Source organism: Dipodomys spectabilis, unplaced genomic scaffold (genome assembly GCF_019054845.1).
Source record: "Dipodomys spectabilis isolate Male_0828 unplaced genomic scaffold, ASM1905484v1 ptg000054l, whole genome shotgun sequence".
NCBI lineage: Eukaryota > Metazoa > Chordata > Mammalia > Rodentia > Heteromyidae > Dipodomys > Dipodomys spectabilis.
The window spans coordinates 4,109,354-4,126,855 of record NW_024870731.1 but is presented as its reverse complement, the minus strand read 5'-3'; the positions used below and the strand labels follow the sequence as shown (position 1 = coordinate 4,126,855).

At 40.5% G+C, this 17,502-nt stretch overlaps 1 protein-coding gene across 1 annotated transcript in view; it reads left to right on the top strand.

Moving 5' to 3' along the window:
• The window catches only part of Cacna2d3 (calcium voltage-gated channel auxiliary subunit alpha2delta 3), a 927,251-nt gene that overhangs the window by 722,801 nt on the left and 186,948 nt on the right, over positions 1-17,502 (top strand). Inside the window, exons 18-23 of the mRNA XM_042679948.1 lie at positions 1,542-1,625; positions 9,133-9,204; positions 9,459-9,520; positions 10,868-10,935; positions 14,923-14,968; positions 15,122-15,219. Coding sequence (XP_042535882.1) covers positions 1,542-1,625; positions 9,133-9,204; positions 9,459-9,520; positions 10,868-10,935; positions 14,923-14,968; positions 15,122-15,219 — 430 coding nt within the window. The remainder of the gene's footprint in view (positions 1-1,541; positions 1,626-9,132; positions 9,205-9,458; positions 9,521-10,867; positions 10,936-14,922; positions 14,969-15,121; positions 15,220-17,502) is intronic.

Here is a 17,502-nt window from a genome sequence, read left to right as displayed (position 1 = left end):
AAAATGGCTGCCTGACTCTAGCTGCCCAGGCAGATAGTCCTGAATTTTAGATCTTCTTCCCCATCGCTCTTGCCTATGATGACACCTTACACTGACCTTCTGGTTCATTCTGCTCAAAGCAAGCCTGGCTTTCTGAGGCCCAGGGTTTCCATGCACACAGGAACTTTCCATAACACGATCCAACTGCTAATCTGCTATCATTTACAGCGGCTTCTGAGAGAACCACTTCCCTTCCTTTTCATCTGGAGTGGATCTGATGTCATAAAAGCCGTGAATGTCTGTTAATTAGAAACCTCAAAGGAGGAAGTGGAAACATGGTTGACAGGGTGGTTGAAGCCCATTGCCCCTTGGTGGTAAGGAGAAGAGTCTGTAGAGGTGGTACAGAGTTCCTGAAATATAGTCAACAGGGAAGAAGAGAAAAACACTGGATGTCACAGTGACATGAGATCTCCACTTTTGGCTTCTGTGTCCTTGATTCCAGTGTAGACTTGTTTGCTTCCATACATTGGCAATATTTGACTCACCCTCCATCTCACATAGATCATTACTATCCAATCAAGGGATGATGGATCTTGAGACAGACTTAAAAGAAAGTACACACACACACACACACACACACACACACACACACACACACACATTTTATATGTTTTCCAGTATGCTACTATTCCTATACGCTGAATTTACAAAGAAATTGCTTATTCCTTGCCTGCAGTAGAGGGCAGACTTTCCTATCTTATAAACAGCCCAACAATCAATATTAAAGGCATCAAGATGCAGGAACACCCAGATACAAGAATGTCAAGTTGATAAAATAGTATGCTAACACCAGTGATTTAGGGGGAGAAACTAGAACCACTTCCTCACAAATTAATGCTCTTATCAGCTTTTCCAGAGAAATTTCCTCACAGCTATTAAACTTGGCAACAATTCCCCCAACCCTCATCTATTCCTGGTAAAATAGCCACGCTTAGTTTACTACTGCTATGGCCTGTATTATAGCAAAGAGAAAATTCTGTTTATTATAAAGTGTTCTCAGGAACTGAGCCCAACTCAAAAGTATAGAGATCAGTAGTTTTATTTCTCACCCAAGAAGCACAGGGTTAAGCTTGAGACAGTTTATAAAACATGAGATTTTGGTAAGTGTGTTAAAGAAGCCCTTTGTCGTGTTCTGAGGGGCGATTTCAGTTTGGAAGTACATGGACGTAATCTCCCTATCTATGGCATGATGGACTTCCCTTTGTACCTTGCATTTTGAAGCCAAGGAATATACTAGGAAAATCCAATCAAGCAAAGAGTTGGCTTGTATATTCTTCAGCTCAGAGCAAATGTTCACAGGCATCTGGCCTTGGTATGCCTGTCATTAAAAATCCTTGGAACTGAAGATTTTAATCACCTTTCAAGGCTATTTAGTATTACTTGTGTTCTCATAGTCCCCCCCATCCATGAAACAGGACTTGAGGGAATAAAGGTTGCCTTCCTTGGCTGGACGTTTTCACAGACATTTGTTTTCTTTCTCTTTCCCTTCTTCACAATGCTAGTATGAAGAAGGAAAAAAGCGCAGGAAACCTAACTACAGTAGCGTTGACCTCTCAGAAGTGGAGTGGGAAGACCGGGATGATGTGGTAAGTGACTTTTTTTCAAGTCTTCTGAGGAGAGAACTCTACTGACTCAACGCTGGTCAAAAGGCCACCAGAGGGACCCCTGTCAACTAGAGAGATGTGGAGACAATGGATCCTTTTTACCACAGTTGGAGTTTTACAAGTCCCCTGCCAGTCGGTCAGATCAGTTGCAGACAGACCACCATCCCACCTGTTTGAGCAGTCTGCCAAAACAACCCTGAAGACTGGTCCCCTGTGCAACTTAATGGTCCAGTCTCCTCTGCAGTGTGGTTGTTGAGGCCTGCCATCTTCACGGAAGCCTTGGGTGGGCAACAGAGCATTCTTCCTGTTGCAAGTCAGGCAGCTGCAGGACAAGCAGGCAGGCTCCTGGGCAACTGGAATTTCCCTGTCAGGACCCTGTGAGCATACTCTTGTTTCTAATGGGCAACCCAGGGATTATGTTTGCCCACTTTCCTGTGTGGTTGGCCACTCTTTCCTGTGCCTCTGTGCTTCTGTTAGTACAGGATCCTCTGTCCTCCACTCAAATTCAGCCTTCGAGACTGTATCAAAAGGTTTCCTTATGCCTGTGACTTTTCACTAAGTCTTCTTACTTCCTCAATAAATCAGATCTGTTAGACATAGCTGCCTTTTGTGAATCTAGGCAGACTTCTTTAATTAAGGTATGATTTCTCAGGTAGAGTCATCTGGGGCCTTTCTCTTCATTTTTTCTTATGGTATCTCTATGTTAAAGTTCCATTTCTCTTCCCTACCTTTTCACATCTGTCTAAGGTCTTTTCTTGACTTCTGTCATTATGTTAGCAGTGTTTCATCTCACACTGTTCTGCTTTTCAAAAGGATGTTAAGGAGAACTATTTGGAATCTCAGACTGGATTCTAGTGCCTTCCAGAAATGGGACCCACATCACGGCTCCCTCACTATGGCTTGTTCGTTTGTTTTTACATCTTTGCTCCCTGGATATCTTGGCAAGCATCAATCTTGGATTTTCTTCCTGCCTTGTAAAATGTGAGTCATATCTGCTTGAGAAATTTAACCTGTATCCCTTCTTCATCTATACTAAGTCTGATTAAACCCAAGTTCAGACAAAATAATTTTGCTGTTTGATAAAAATTACTTCCTTAGCCAGTCCCTTCACCCAATGGTCTTACATCATGTCAGGATTTGATATCTTCTTGTTTGTTAAATGTGGTTACCAGGATCCTGCTAGGGTTTGAGGATTGTACTGCCCCGCACTGTTATGAGGAGGCTGAATCTTGTCTGTGCTCCTGGCAATTTTCCTCCAGGGAGCAGCTGAGACCTCTGTATTTCACAATTGTTCCTGGTCTTTGTGGGGTTTTATTTCCCCAATAATATGAGACGATGGTGAAATCCCCACCTTACAACCATTTAGATCTGTTATAAGGATTCGCTGGATTGATGTATTTGAAAATATAGTAGTGCTTCCTCTATTTGTGAGTATGTGCACAGTCTATGAATAGTAGCCGTTGTCACTATTGTTCTTGTCATTGCTATTGGTCCTCAACTGACCTTCTCATGCAACAAACGTCCTGTGGATTTTACTGTTGCTAACTTACCTCAGGTCTTTGAAGCCTAGCCTCCATTGGTCTCTTTCTCTTCACCTTTTCCATCTCGCTGGATTTTTTTTTGTTTTCCTTCACAGGGGAGTTATCTTCTATCGTTTCCATTTTAATCAGCATGAAAGCCACACTTCGTTATGTTCACACTCGTTTCAGAGCTCCCATCCCCAGTTGCTGGTGCACCCGCCACAGTTTGACACACTCACTTCTCCTTCAAGTCCTACTTGAAAGAGATTTATTACTATGATTATTTTAGTCATCCTCTGTGCCCCTGCTGATTTTCAGTGAGTTGATAACACTTTTTATTGATCATGGCTTGGAAATGCTTTTTGTCTCCTCATTCCAGTTTGCTTTTTCATCAGAGGTGCAGGATCAGCTTTCCAGACTCATGAGCATTGTCAACAATTTCATCTGACCCACTAGACTGCTTTCTGGCTGTCTGTCCTCAGAGTTCCCACTTCTGAAGCCAGTCCAGTGTTCTCATCATATACAAATTCTCTGATTATCTCATTGTTTGGGTCTTTTGTCTTGTCCCCTTGCAAGCCAGTGCTTTGAAATATAAACTCCTTCACTATCATATTTGACTTAGGAAGATCAGAGCCATCATTTCTCCAATGACTGGAGAATTCTAGAATCCATGAGAAGGTTGTCCATAGGCTGTCTATAGAGGTTTGTACATAGTAGCAAAGGCCAGAGTTTAGGTCAGAAGGTAAGAAAGACCATGTGAGCAAAGCCACTGAGAAGAAGTAACTGATTCCACCCAGCTTTAGAAAACTTGGAAGGCTAATCTCACCTCTCATGGACAGTTAGGTTCTCGTTGAATTTAAGGACTGCATTTATACCATGACCCTTGCATACTTCCAACAGTGATATCAGATTATATATGCTATTAAAATAGACTGGCTAAAATTGAAATAATGAAAAGAGTAAGGCAGACCCTGTCAGACAGAGAGAACTTCTGTCCCAGTCCATGGGCTGGGCTGGGCACTCCATCAACAGCAGTACTCCAAGTAGGACAGATCCCTGGGAGACCCCATACATCAGCAAGGGCCCTTGGGACACATGGTCCAGTATGAATCACCAGTGAGGATCATCGCTGGAAAGGAAAAATTACCTTTAAAAACAGTGTTTATTCTTTGGTTATAAATTTCCAGAGCTGGCTGAATGAATTAAGGATGATTTTTTTGTTTGTTTTGTTCCTATTATGATTTAGTCATCACCAAACTTTCCACAGTGAAACATGATTATTGCTATAAATAGAAAAAAATTGTATCATAAGTAAGAATAACTACCATATATGGAACCCTTGCTCTGTATCTGTACTGAGCTGAGTGCTCTGTGTGAACAGACTCATAGACAGCAATCTATAAAGTAGGGGTTATTGTTGTCCATGTTTTATGAATAAGGAAATTAAGGCAGAGAACTGCTATAATGGTCCAAAGGCACATAACATGGATTCCTCTAAAATCATTCTCATGACACTTTTGTGCCACAGAAAAAGCCCTAGACTCTGAGAGTTTGAAGACTACTTCAGTGTTTTCTCTCTCTGAGGAACACAGAATATTGGGAGTACCTTGCATACGGTAGCTACTAAATAAATATTTGTTCACATAGTATTAGAAATCCTGCCCCATATGTATACTGAACCCAACTGGAATTGTTTTGATTGCACTCTAAGCCTTTTTTCTACTGCCCTCTGTGAGTCCACATTTCATCTTACCGCAAGGGCTCTCATAGAGCCCTTCACAAGTTACAAGCTTCTTGCCTGAAGCTTATTTCTGAGTCCTTCAACCATGCATTTTCTTCTCCTTTACAACCTCTCCCATTTCTCTGAACATCCTGAATGAGCCCTAGGCTCCCAGTGCAAGAATAGCTCACCCTTAGAGTCCAAGCAGATCCGTAAGAGAGGATCTGTGGTGGAGGTAACTTGTGTCTGTTCTGCTTTCATGATCAGACTTTTTCACTACTGCACCCCTTTATTCTGTGGGGTTGGCTTGATGGCATGTCATTAGGCACTTGGACATACAGGCTACCTGAACATTGGGAGGATGGATTTACCATTCTCATGTGAACAAGAAGCTACCATTCATGTCACTATGTAATTTCATACAAAGGTGGCCACTGGATCTCTGGGGGAGACTCCCCTACTGTTCTGTTCCCAGCAGGCTCAAAGAGAGCACCTGCCTGCAGCTGTGGTGCTGGGGAGGTAGGTACGATGATTGGTCATTAAGGCTGCCAATCCCTAGTCTCCTCAAAGCAAATATGAACTAAGTCCACAGAGCAACTCCCAGAGACCTGGGAAGCTGACTGCCACACTGAGATTGCTATTTCACCTTAAGGATGTTTTACCTTTTATGTCATTGAGTTCAAGATCACACTTGCAGATGCTTGGCATCTTATAGGCAAAAGAAAGGTACCATATATGTGTCTTTGGTGCACTTATTTGCCTTTCTTTGATTATGTATTAAGTTGAACATTGGTGATTGTGACTTTTAATGACTATATAATATGTTAACATGTGGGCACACCAAAAAGTGTTTGGAAGTCTTCTCTGCCATGCTATTTTTATTTTCCCAGTAGTTCGTATTATAAATCCAGAAAGTGTTAAGTTCAAAGGCTATTAAAAGCAGCCCTTCAGTCTTACCTTTCCTGACCTGTGAGTAGAGACTTGACTGTTCCTACTGGTCATATGACTCTAAGCACATTGCTTTACTCCTGGAGCCTCAGTCTCTTAACATAGAAAAAGAATGTTTCTAGAGTGTTCCAGTCTATGAAAAAAAAAAATTACCAAATCTCTTCTTCTCTGGTAACAGACAGAACCATGGGCACCAGATCCCAATACTTGGATCTGAAGAAAAAAAAACCACTAGGAAGTGAACTATAGACCATTTTAAAAGTGGTTAAATTCTAAGAAACTTGATAAGATTGGTAGGTGAAGGCATAGTATGGGGAGGGGACAGTGGAAGGGCTGACTATAATCAAGCTGTGTTTTAAACACATATGGACCTGTCAAGTTGCAAACCCTCTTTTATAATTATTTGAAAATAGCCATAAAGCCGTAAGTAAAAAAATAAGTGATCAATTAAAAACATACTTTGATTAAATAATGAGATGTACAAGACGCTATGTCAAAAAACAAACTTTACAATGGGGGGGATGCAGGAGTGTAGTTGTGGAGATGGGAGGGGAGAAACAAAGGAGGAGAAAACAATGCTTGATAAGAAATGTACTCATTACCTTGCTCATGTAGCTGTAACCCCTACTCTGTACAGTATTCTCACAATAAAAACTTATTTTAAAAATATCAAGACATAATAATGTATATTTTATACATAAATGCTAAAATAGTCAATTTACTCCACACACTTTCTCTTGTGGACTGGGAAATAGAGGTTAAGAGCTTGAGCTCATGAGAAAGAGAGAGAAAAAGAGAGAGAGAGAGAGGGAGATGGAAAGAGAGAGAGAGAGAGAAAGAGAGAGAGAGAGAAGGAGGGAGGGAGGGAGGGAGAGAGGCGGGAAGAGAGAGAGAGGGAGGCTGTGTTATCTTCCTCAAGTTTTGTAACTCAGTTTCTCCACTTTTTAAACAGGCTGGTATTGAAATTTTGAGTTTCACAATTGCTAACTGATACATATACAGTAAGAGCTCAGTCAGTAGTATCTATCAATAATGTGAGTTTCACAGGAATTTTATGAGCACCGTGTTTTACCACCCTTGACAGGGTTCCTGGGATCTTGAGAGTATTGTTCAGACACACTTTGGACAGGCTAAGAGAGGAAAAAACAAAGGCACAGAAAAGCCCAAGGAAACTGGTGTGTGTCCATGTGCAAGCTTGAGCCCTAGATTCGTACTCCTACCTGGCTGCCAGCTTCTCAGTGTGTGCCAAATCAGTTCGCTAAGAGCTTTTCAACCTGGAAAGAAGTCACAAAACCCACTTAGTAGTTCCTTAGTAGCAGAGAAAATGAAATCTACTGAGATAGGAGATACTGAAGGCCTTCCCCATGTAAGATATATTTCTCATGTGGCTTGTAGTCCAAAAAGCTTGAAAACATTGGGTCTGGGCCAAGAAATTGGACTTTGAATACTGCTTCCTGAAGCTCTTGAAAGGTGTGTGACAATAAATGAAAATGATGAGAATGATGGTGAAGAGGAAGAAGACAAAGACGTTCATGATGGTTTTGGTATTGCTGATGAGGGTCATGATGATGATGATGATGGATGCTTAGCACATGCTGACTTCACTTTACTAAACATGGACCTATTTAGACCTCAATGGCGATTTTGTGAGATGGACATTCTTATGAGGATCATTTTGCAGAAAAAGAAACTGAGGCTCTGAATGGCAGGTAAATTTGTCAAAGGTCATAAAGCACTGGCCTTCAGAGTTTATTTCTACATTAAAGTTTACTAACATGCCTCACCGCTAGGAGCTCAATAAGTATAATTTATTTCTATTATTATTTTTCAAAAGGGCAAGGCTACTTTAACTATCTTAGCTTTTTCCTCTGGAAAGTGTCCAAAGCCCTAGTCTCTGGCCCTCACTTGCCACATGCCGATGGTTCTGTCCTACCATAGTAGTCTGGGGTAACCGTGAGGCAAGGAGAGGCTGACCTAATCTCTGACTTGCCTGGGGAATGTGAGAGGGGAAGGTCTCAAATGGCTTTAGGCATGCACCAGAAAAAGGAAAAATGAAAACCATGTTACAGACAAATCGAGCCATTCTTAAAAGTTAGAAAGTAGACTTAATTAGGGCCAGCTCTCCCCATCCAAAACCACAAAAGTTAAAATAGGAAAATATTTCCAGAAATGCCCATTATGTGTTGTTAGAAAATATCTAGAGTAAAATATATGTTTTATTTTATACATGCCTCCAGCTAAAAAATTATGCTTTTACTCTCTTTCCCAAAAGATGGGAATGCCAGCCCAAATCTAGACAGCCCCGAATCAAATTTAGGTTGCTCACAATCACTGCAGTTTTCTATCACCCAATATCGCTCAAAAGCCTTAAAGGAGGAAAGAGGGGGAATGTATTTAAAAAACCCAAGCCTGATCCAGGAAAGAGTCTTTTCTGACCTGCAGCATGTGAGCATTTGCTCCTCTTGGGCTAAATGGCTTTCCTGTTGTGTCCTGTTGGTATCCAGGGTAGCATGTCCCTCATCGCCACATCTGCTGTCCTATTCAGCAGTCACTGAGGGCCACACATAATGAAGTGAGGTCAGCCAGGGGTGGGGAGGAGAGCCAGGCTTACTCTGCCTAGATGGGACTTCCAAAACTGAGAGACAGGGTCGCCCCTGTTCAATGTCTTGTCAACAAGGCCATTAATTGGCTGAGATTTCTCATTGAGTGTTTGAAGATGATTCATGCTATTAAAAAGCTAATCTTTGTCTCCCAAACTGTTGTCTCTTTAAAAAAAAAAACAAACAAGAAAAAGAAAAACCTACTGTGTAGGGAAACACCTTAAACTTGATTGTCTTATAAAAAGAGAATGATTTCTTCATGATAAATCTTGACGATGTAACTTGTCCCTGGATACATTCTTGGTTCTTGAGTGGATTTCTAAGAGCTCTTTTCGGAATCTCAAGATTCCTCAATACAGTAACAGGCATTTTTGTTGTTGGACTGAGGTTTGTACAAGCGCCTCAAGTCAAACTCAAAAGTCAATTGTTTGTTGTTGTTTACCTCAATCCTCTTGCCCTCTTGTATTCTTATCAAATCAGAATGACTTTATTTTTTGTTTAAAGAGCAAGAATTTATTCTATGGAAGCTATTTCCTAGTTCTGTGTAAATGTAGCTTCACTTGCAAAAGCACCCAGGTTCTGAGAGCATCATGTTTCTGCACACACCACCAAACATGCTCCCATCTAGAGATGCAAGGTGCCTACATGGCATTGTAATGTAGAGATTAAACTAACACCCAGATTTCCTTTTCTCGTTTCAGTTAAGAAACGCCATGGTGAATAGAAAGACAGGGAAGTTTTCCATGGAGGTGAAGAAGACAGTGGACAAAGGGGTATATTTTTCTCAAACATTCTTGCCGCTTAATTTAAAACAAACCACTGTGGAAAAATTAGCTTCGCAAGCTCTATCTGGAATAAATATCTTTCGCTGAGATCATTTTTCTCTTGTCTTTACTTATCTCAAGCAAGATTCATGTAGTGCCGTTAACCTGATCGTGTGTTCATTTATTTTTATTGATTTCTGAAAACGTCACCTAGCAGACTAACCATGTTTTCTTTTCTCTATGACTTTTTTTTTTCAATCTAGAAACGGGTTTTGGTGATGACAAATGACTACTATTATACAGACATCAAGGGTACTCCTTTCAGGTAGAGCTGACCATAATACATGGACATTCCATCCGACCCATCAGTGTGTTTGTACAAAAGCTGCTGACGATCTCAGAGCTCGTCATCTGAAGATAACAAACACCCTGCCAAAAGGCTGGAAAGAGTGAGGAAGGGGCTTTTTCCAGGCTGCCTTTGTCTATTTTCTAGAAGGGGGAAGATGGTTCAGGCCCACCTAGGGGAACTCCCTCAATTTGTCATGGCTTTCCATCTCATTACCAACTAAAAAAAGCTAAGGGGTTCCCACCAAAGGTGGGTTTCTAGGGTCCTTAACCATCTAACTTATTGCGCCCCCCCCCCAGATCCATTTCACCTTTTTATTTCATGACCAGAACAAAATCCTTCAAACTTGAAGGCAGCATTTCATCCCTACATGTTATTCTGTTTCTACCTCTCTGAGCTGTCCTGTGCTTGTCTCCCTCTGAATCCTATTGTCTCTCTTTGTTATAGTCCTAAACAATGGTTTTGCCTCAATTGCTTGGTTTCAGCTGTGTATGCAGTGTTCTAAATTTGGCTGCTATTTTTTGTTAAAAATGACTTCAGCAGGGCTACTCCATATTTCTGAACAGGTATCTCCCAGAGCTAAGGAGAGTTTCCTGAGTATAGATTTAATTAAAAAAATAAAGTCTAATATCTCTGTCATACACTCTGCCTGGGATCATGGGCAGAGTGCATTTGGAAGTGAGAGCAATCAAGGCACACATGAACCACTAGTAAATGGATTTGCCAAATGAAGAGCCTGTTTTTAGAGCCTAGTATCTTTCTTAGGCCAAAGCAGGCAGGAGCTTAAATCAAGCCAGTGAGAGTGTGGGAGACTGATTAAGACTCAGGAGAAGACTGGGCAAAGCACCCCACCACAGAGTTCTGTGGCTGAGCTTGAGTAGGAGTAGAAGTTCTCATTTTTGCCTTTGAGGAACAGATCTATTTTCCCTCATCTCAATCTTTGGGATTTTAAAAGACCCATCTCTAGCTGGCATCAGGGCAGAGGTGTGTAAGGCAGTAGCACGAAGTAGGGTGCGTGGCCCCCCGGGAAGGCATCCAAGGGAAGGGCATGCTGGAGGGCCGAGCTGTTTGCCACAAGTGTTGGAAACACAAGAGCAGCCAATTGCTGCTGGCATTTCCAATCAGAAATGACTTTGAAGCAGCTGCTTGAACCTAAGAAAAACCAACACCCACTATAATCAGTGAGGTTTTAAAAGTAAACTGTTGGAAAAATTGTTTACAGAACATGAAATGGAAATGTGAAAATGGAAAATAAAAATGTTAACCCACAAGTCTATCCCACTCGATGCCATGGACTTCAAGATCTGCTTTGTTTCTTCTGCACAGTTTAGGTGTGGCGCTCTCCAGAGGCCATGGGAAATATTTCTTCCGAGGGAATGTGACCATTGAAGAAGGTAAGGTCTGGCCTTAGCTCAGTCCAGCTTTTATCATTGAGAGGAAGTTCTGGAAATAGCTATGAATGAACCAAAGACCCTCTAGCTAGTGCCTTGGGCACTTGACTCAGTCAAGTTACCACTTGCTGTTACCTTTCTTGACAATTTTGCCTAGGTTTCAGAATGATGGAGATTACAACTCTTGGTAGCCGTTGTTTTAATTCAGTGCATTTATATCCTGCATTTATCCACAGAGTTGTTGAGGCAACACATAGGAATTGAAATGACACAGGTTAGAAAGAGGAGATGATCTCACTCATGCTATCTTTTTCATCCCCATAGTTCACTCTTTGAGAAAGGCTAGGCTTTCTCAATGTCACACAGAGAGGTGGCCTTGGTCTCTCAGGGGATCTATTCCTAGACTGACCTTAAGGAAGTCCAACTTAGCCTTTAGGTTTTACATCTTCACAGAGAAGGAGTTAGAATAGATTAGGACTATTTCTAGCTGTCCATACATGGATGACGAAGAAAAAGAAGGTTGATTATAAGCCAAGTTTTAATTCGTAAGTGTTGGTTGCAAATGAATGTGCTAAACTCCAATGATAAGAACTATGGTCCCTGAGATTCCATGTTCCATGAATAACTGATTGTCTCTCCATTGTCTCAGAGGTGTTAGTTTTGTCTGCCAAGAGACTGAGAGAAACAAAGAGACCTTAGAGAACAGAGGGAGAGTAAGACACTGTGAATGGGACAAAACTTTCCCTATGCCCACCCAAGAGCCAATCTTGTGTAAGCTCTTCTCAGTAATGAGAGAATACAAGAAACTTTGTGACTTAAAAAAGATACGTTATAGGAAGTATTCTCAGAGATCACACTTTCACTTCTGAAATTGTTGTGCCTGTGTGAATATCAGAGCCTAAGTTCATGCCTAAGCCATATGAAGTCAAGCCGAGGAATACTCAGTCAGAAAAATAGATGGAGAGGTCATTCATGTACCCTTTACATGTACCCTTCATATGTCTGTTCCTTTCGCTGACTGCAAAACACAGATCTATTCCTCTACATCTCTTCTCCTAATCTCTCCCACACAGTTGTTTTGCATTGTCTTTTGGATATTTTTTTGGTTACTATCTTTTTCCTGTATGTTCTCCAGCTGTTAGGCAAAGCAGTCACAGAGAATTTCAGAGCTAACTATAATCACCATGTAAGAAATTAGTTAAATCCTCAGCAAGGGGGAAAATGTCTGGTTATCCACACAAATGAGGTCAGATCTTCCTCTCTCTGTTGGTCTTCTGCAAATGAAAGGACTTACAATCTTGCCAACTTCACTGAGTAATAGAGTCCAGAAAAGCTGCATCCCCTTAGGCTAACTGGTACAGGGTCTTGTCTCTAAGAGCCCCAGCTTGCTTCTTTTTCTTCTATGTTCTTAGAGAGGGAGGGAGTTCTTTGGGGATTGCAGCAACACTTGTATAGGTTTTATAGTAAGGAATGTGCTTCTACAAAATGTAGGGATTTTCCAAGTGCTTTGCCAATGCCAGATACTAGCAAGATGGCAAATAGGTAGTCTCTGCTCCAAAGTACAAGAAGTCATTGTAGTTATGTCTCTTCTGACTCTCCTTTGTATCTTTTATATGTACTGTACACAAAAACTGTTAGAGCTTTTGTAAGCAATGTCAATCATCAGTAGATGAGAATTTTGTCCAAAGAACCAAAACCAGATGCAAAAGAGAGCACAGTTAAATGTGAAACTTAAAAAAAGACAAAAAAAAAAAAAAAAACTTTCCCACAAGAGCTCATCTGTATTTCCTGTAACATTTTGCCAGAGAAGGCTTTGTGGATAAAAGTTGACTGAACTGAATGTAGAAAAATATATATAATTGACCTCCTTGACTCAGTACTAGGGGAAGATATAGTCCCATATCAGGCCTTTACACTTGCTACTTTTATATCGAGCTCTCTCACGCTTACCTGTATGACTTTCCCTTGCCTCTCTCAAGTTTTGGTGAAAAGTCACTTTCTCAGTGAAATGAAACTGAGGAAAGTCTATTAAGTTTTCCCATCTTTTGGTCCTCCATATCATCATTCTATGCTCTTTTTCCTTCACAGCCCTCACCACCAAGTAAAATATTAGCAAGCTGATCTGCTGCTCTCCTTTCAGTCACCAAAAATTAAGTATCACCAAGACAGGGATTTGTGTTTGGTTCACTGCCAAATTCTGGCACATAGCAGTTGCTTGTCAAAAAATATTGAAGAAAGGAAGGAAAGAAAGAAGGAAAAAAGAAAGAAAAAGGAAGGAGAATAGGAGGGAAGAAGGAAGAGAAAGGCAGGGAGAATATATGGATACTGGATTGTTTTAGGGCTGATTATGGGCACATCTAAGTAGGAGTTACACAATTTTTGCTGCATCACATAGCTGGTATAACTGAAGGTCATTGCTAAGTTCACTCAACTGACAGATGCTATTGCCTGATGTTCAATCTAATTTATTCCCTACTTGATTATGTACAATTCAGAAGGATTATGTGATAGTTCTAATATTTCCATATTTGTTTTATGCATTCATATTTGAAGGGGAAATTGGAGTCCTGTGTTCAGTGAACTACTACTGGTCATTTGGGAAAGGACTTATAAAATAGAAGTATAATTCTGCTCTATCACTCTTTGAAATTAAGGCACATGAAAACCCAAGGAAAGAGACTGACTTCATAGTGTGTCCTATCCAGTTTTGTGTTGTTATAATAGAATATGGAGGCTAGGCACCTTATAAAGAGTTTTATTTAGCTCTTAGTTTGAGAGGCTGAAAGCCCAAGGTTGGTGGCCCCACTTAGTTGGCCTCTTCTGCCTGCATCCCAACATGATAGAAACATCAGAAAGGATAGAAACACCTATACAAGTGAAGAAACAAGAGACAAAGGAGGAGTCAGGCTGATTCCTTTTTTTATTTTTTGGTCAGTCATGGGCCTTGAACTCAGGCCTGGGCACTGTCTCTGAGCGTTTTTGCTGAAGGCTAGCACTCTTCCAGTTTGAGCCACAGCTCCACTTTTGGGCTTTTCTGGACATAAGAGTCTTATGGTCCTTCCTGCCTCGATTGGCTTCAAACTGCAAATCTTCAGATCTCAGCCTCCTGGGTAGCTAGGATTATAGGCATGAGTCACGGGCACCTGGCCAGGCCAATTCTTTTTATAACAACATGCTTCTGTAGAAACGAACCCAATTTTGTGAGAAGCACATGAATCCCTTCTGTATCTGGTGCCAAATGATCTAATCACCTTCCATTAAGCCCTGCCTCTTAAAGATTCATTGCTTCTCAAGATCATTACATTGAGGACTAAGCTTCTAGCACAGGCAACTTTGAAGAACAAACCGTATCACAGAGTTAAGATAGTTCAGAGCATTCTGTTAAAAACTTCCAAATTCCCTGAAAGTCCCAGCTCCCTAGTTACCTTTCTAGACTAGACTGATGATTCACTTACTTAGGAACCTGTAACAACTAGCAATTTTTGCTGGTCAGAAACAGTTGAGTATTGACAATTTTGTATCATTCAACCTATAATTTCATCTCACAACTATCCATCACTTAGGGACTATTATCTTTTCTGTTTTGCACATGAAGAAACCAATATTTAAAGAAGTAAATTAACCCACTAACATCACACAGGAGTTTGGGGGCCTAGTCCAGTTCCCAATTTGGACTACATAGGGCTCCAGAGTCAGTTTTTCTAACTGTCCTATTAAGCTGTCTTCAGTACAAATATGTTTCTTACCCCCATAGAGTTAGTTTCTCTCTTGGATATGTAGCCAATGAAGGTGGTGTTCATGCCATTGGAATGAGTGAAATTGAGGGCAGAGATGACTGGACAAAGAATTTGCTACATTCTTCTGAAGTTCCTGATCCCCAGGCAGGGGATTGCTGTCTCCTGTGAACTCACCCCACAGTTCCCTAAAATACTTGAAGCAAAGGTGGAGGAGGCAGTGCTTATTCATGGACCTCTTCTTCTTAATCTCCAGGCCTGCATGACTTAGAGCACCCAGATGTGTCATTGGCAGATGAATGGTAAGAATTTACCAGGCCTAAATGGGCATCAGTATTTATTGCCCACTTTAGTTTCTAATTGCTTGTGTTCCTGTACCCTATTTGCTTGTTTCCCTGGTTCAAATGCAAAAGAAGGAAACACAACAGTTTATATGCTGTTTTTCCTTGGGCTAGGTCTTACTGCAACACGGACCTGCATCCTGAGCACCGCCACCTGTCTCAACTAGAAGCTATTAAGCTCTACCTCAAGGGTAAAGAGCCTCTACTCCAATGTGAGTGTACTCTCAAAGACATGCTTTACCTGGTGGGGAAGGTCAACTCCAAACTATATATTCATGTCCCAGTTTTCAAGAGAAGCTTTGTTTGGCTAAGACCAAAGCCAGTCAACCATCCGATTTTTGTAGATGAATGTAAGCTACCAATCCCAGAATTCCTAATCACCATTTAACCCATTTCATTAGATTTGTTTTTCTAGTAAACCATTTACTCCAAACAACTGAATAGGATGGAAATGTTTCAGCTGGGGAAAGACTGCAGATATTTGCTTATCCAGCACCCTTATTTTACAAATGAGAAGTAGAAACTGAAAAAAAAGGATTATCTCAAGCTCAGCATGTTGATTCATGATTGCAATTCCAGCTCCTCAAGAACTGGAGATAGGAAGATTGTGTGGCCTGAGGCAAGTCTTAGACAAAAGGATAAGACCCATCAAAAAACAAACTAAAACAAAGCTGGACTGGAGGCATGGATCAAATGGTAGTGTACTTACTTGCCTATCAAGTGTGATGCCCCAAGTTCAAGTCCCATTATCACCAGAAAAACAATGTAGAATGGGGGATGAACTACTTTACACAAGTCCACAAATCTAGGTTTTCTGATTCTCTGAGAAAGAAGTCATCACTAGTATCTGTTGCCTCTCATGGTGGCTTATATTCTGCCTCTTTTACCAAGCATTCTCTGAAAGCACTCAGTGAATAATTTGACTAATATCTGTGTTAGAGGCAAGGGTAGTTCTAGCTGCTCTGTATTCTCCCTCAAGGAGGAGATCTTCTTATATCATGAGGTGGTTCCAGTAGCTTCAATTTAAGAAAGAGAAATCCACCAAAAATAAGCATAGCACCTGCTTCTCTTACTAACAAGCATTATTTCACAATGATGGGCAAAGTGCTTGACATGTGTTATCTTTTGGAATAATCATAGCCATCTCAAGGAAGGTGTAAGGAAATTACCCAGCTGTTAACTGACAGCTTCATGGATGGATTTACTTTGATGGTATGCTCTGGTAGGGAAAAGATCAGATGTTCATCCTCTGAGCCCAATTGTTCTTTGTCTTTGAATTGTTCATGATATAGTTTAAGGAACACATTATCTCAAGTGTGGAGATAATTTGAAAAGCAATTTCTAAGTTACCATTCAACTTCCTTTAGTTACCATTTGGCTTCCTAATATTTTGCCAAATTTGCTTCAGGTACTTTTTTTAGGGAGGGCACTGGTTCTAGGGCTTAAACTCAGTTCCTGGATACTGACTCTGAGTTTTTTTTTGCTCAAGGCTAGCACTCTACCACTTAAGCCCACAGCTCCATTTCTGGCTTTTTGGTGGTTACTTAGAGATAAGAGTCTCATGGATTTTCCTGCCAGGGCTGGCTTTGAACTTAGATCCTCATATCTCATCATTCTGAGTAGCTAGGATTATACGAATGGCTCAAGTACTCTTTAAGGAACCAACCACTGCAGAGATATTAAAATCCTTGTCCTGTTCCACTTCCCTCCCATAGAGAATGACCAGCCAATGTCCATTTATCATACTGATGCATTTTTAGTATAATACATAAAACTTTATACCATTACTTTTATTATTTTATATATTAACTTTATATACATATTGAACATCCCTAATTCAAAAATCTGTAATCCAAAATACTCCAAGTCTGAAACTTTTTGAACACTAATGTAATGACATTGGTGGAAAATCCACATCATGAAACCTTGTTTCATGAACAAAATTACTTGATAATAATATTACATAAATTTATATTCAGGCTATGTGTATTATTGTATTCACATATATATATATATATATGAAATACAAATGAATTTTGTTTATACTTATGTCATAGCTTCAAGATATCTCTTTTTATAAAGGCAAATATTCCCAAACCCCAAAGCTCTGAGCTCTGAAGTCTTCAGGTCTCAAGCATTTAGATAAAGTACACTCAACCTGTATATATAACATATGGTATGTTATATGAATTATATATGATAACACACACACAGCTCATGTTAATCACTTAACTCCATTGTATTTGTTTGCATTACTACATAGAATTCCATTCTTTAAGTATATCTGAACTTACCCATTGTTTCTTCAATGATAAGTGAAGCTACTTCTAGTTTTTACTTTTCAAAACCACTCTTTTGTTATTTTTGCCCCTGGCCAAAACTGAGGACTGGCCTGCCCTAGATAAAGAGTACGTATTCCCTAGAGGGCCTTTAAAACTTTTCCTAGGCTCATAATCTTCTGCTTATTTCTTGGCCTCTTTCACAAAGTGCTACCC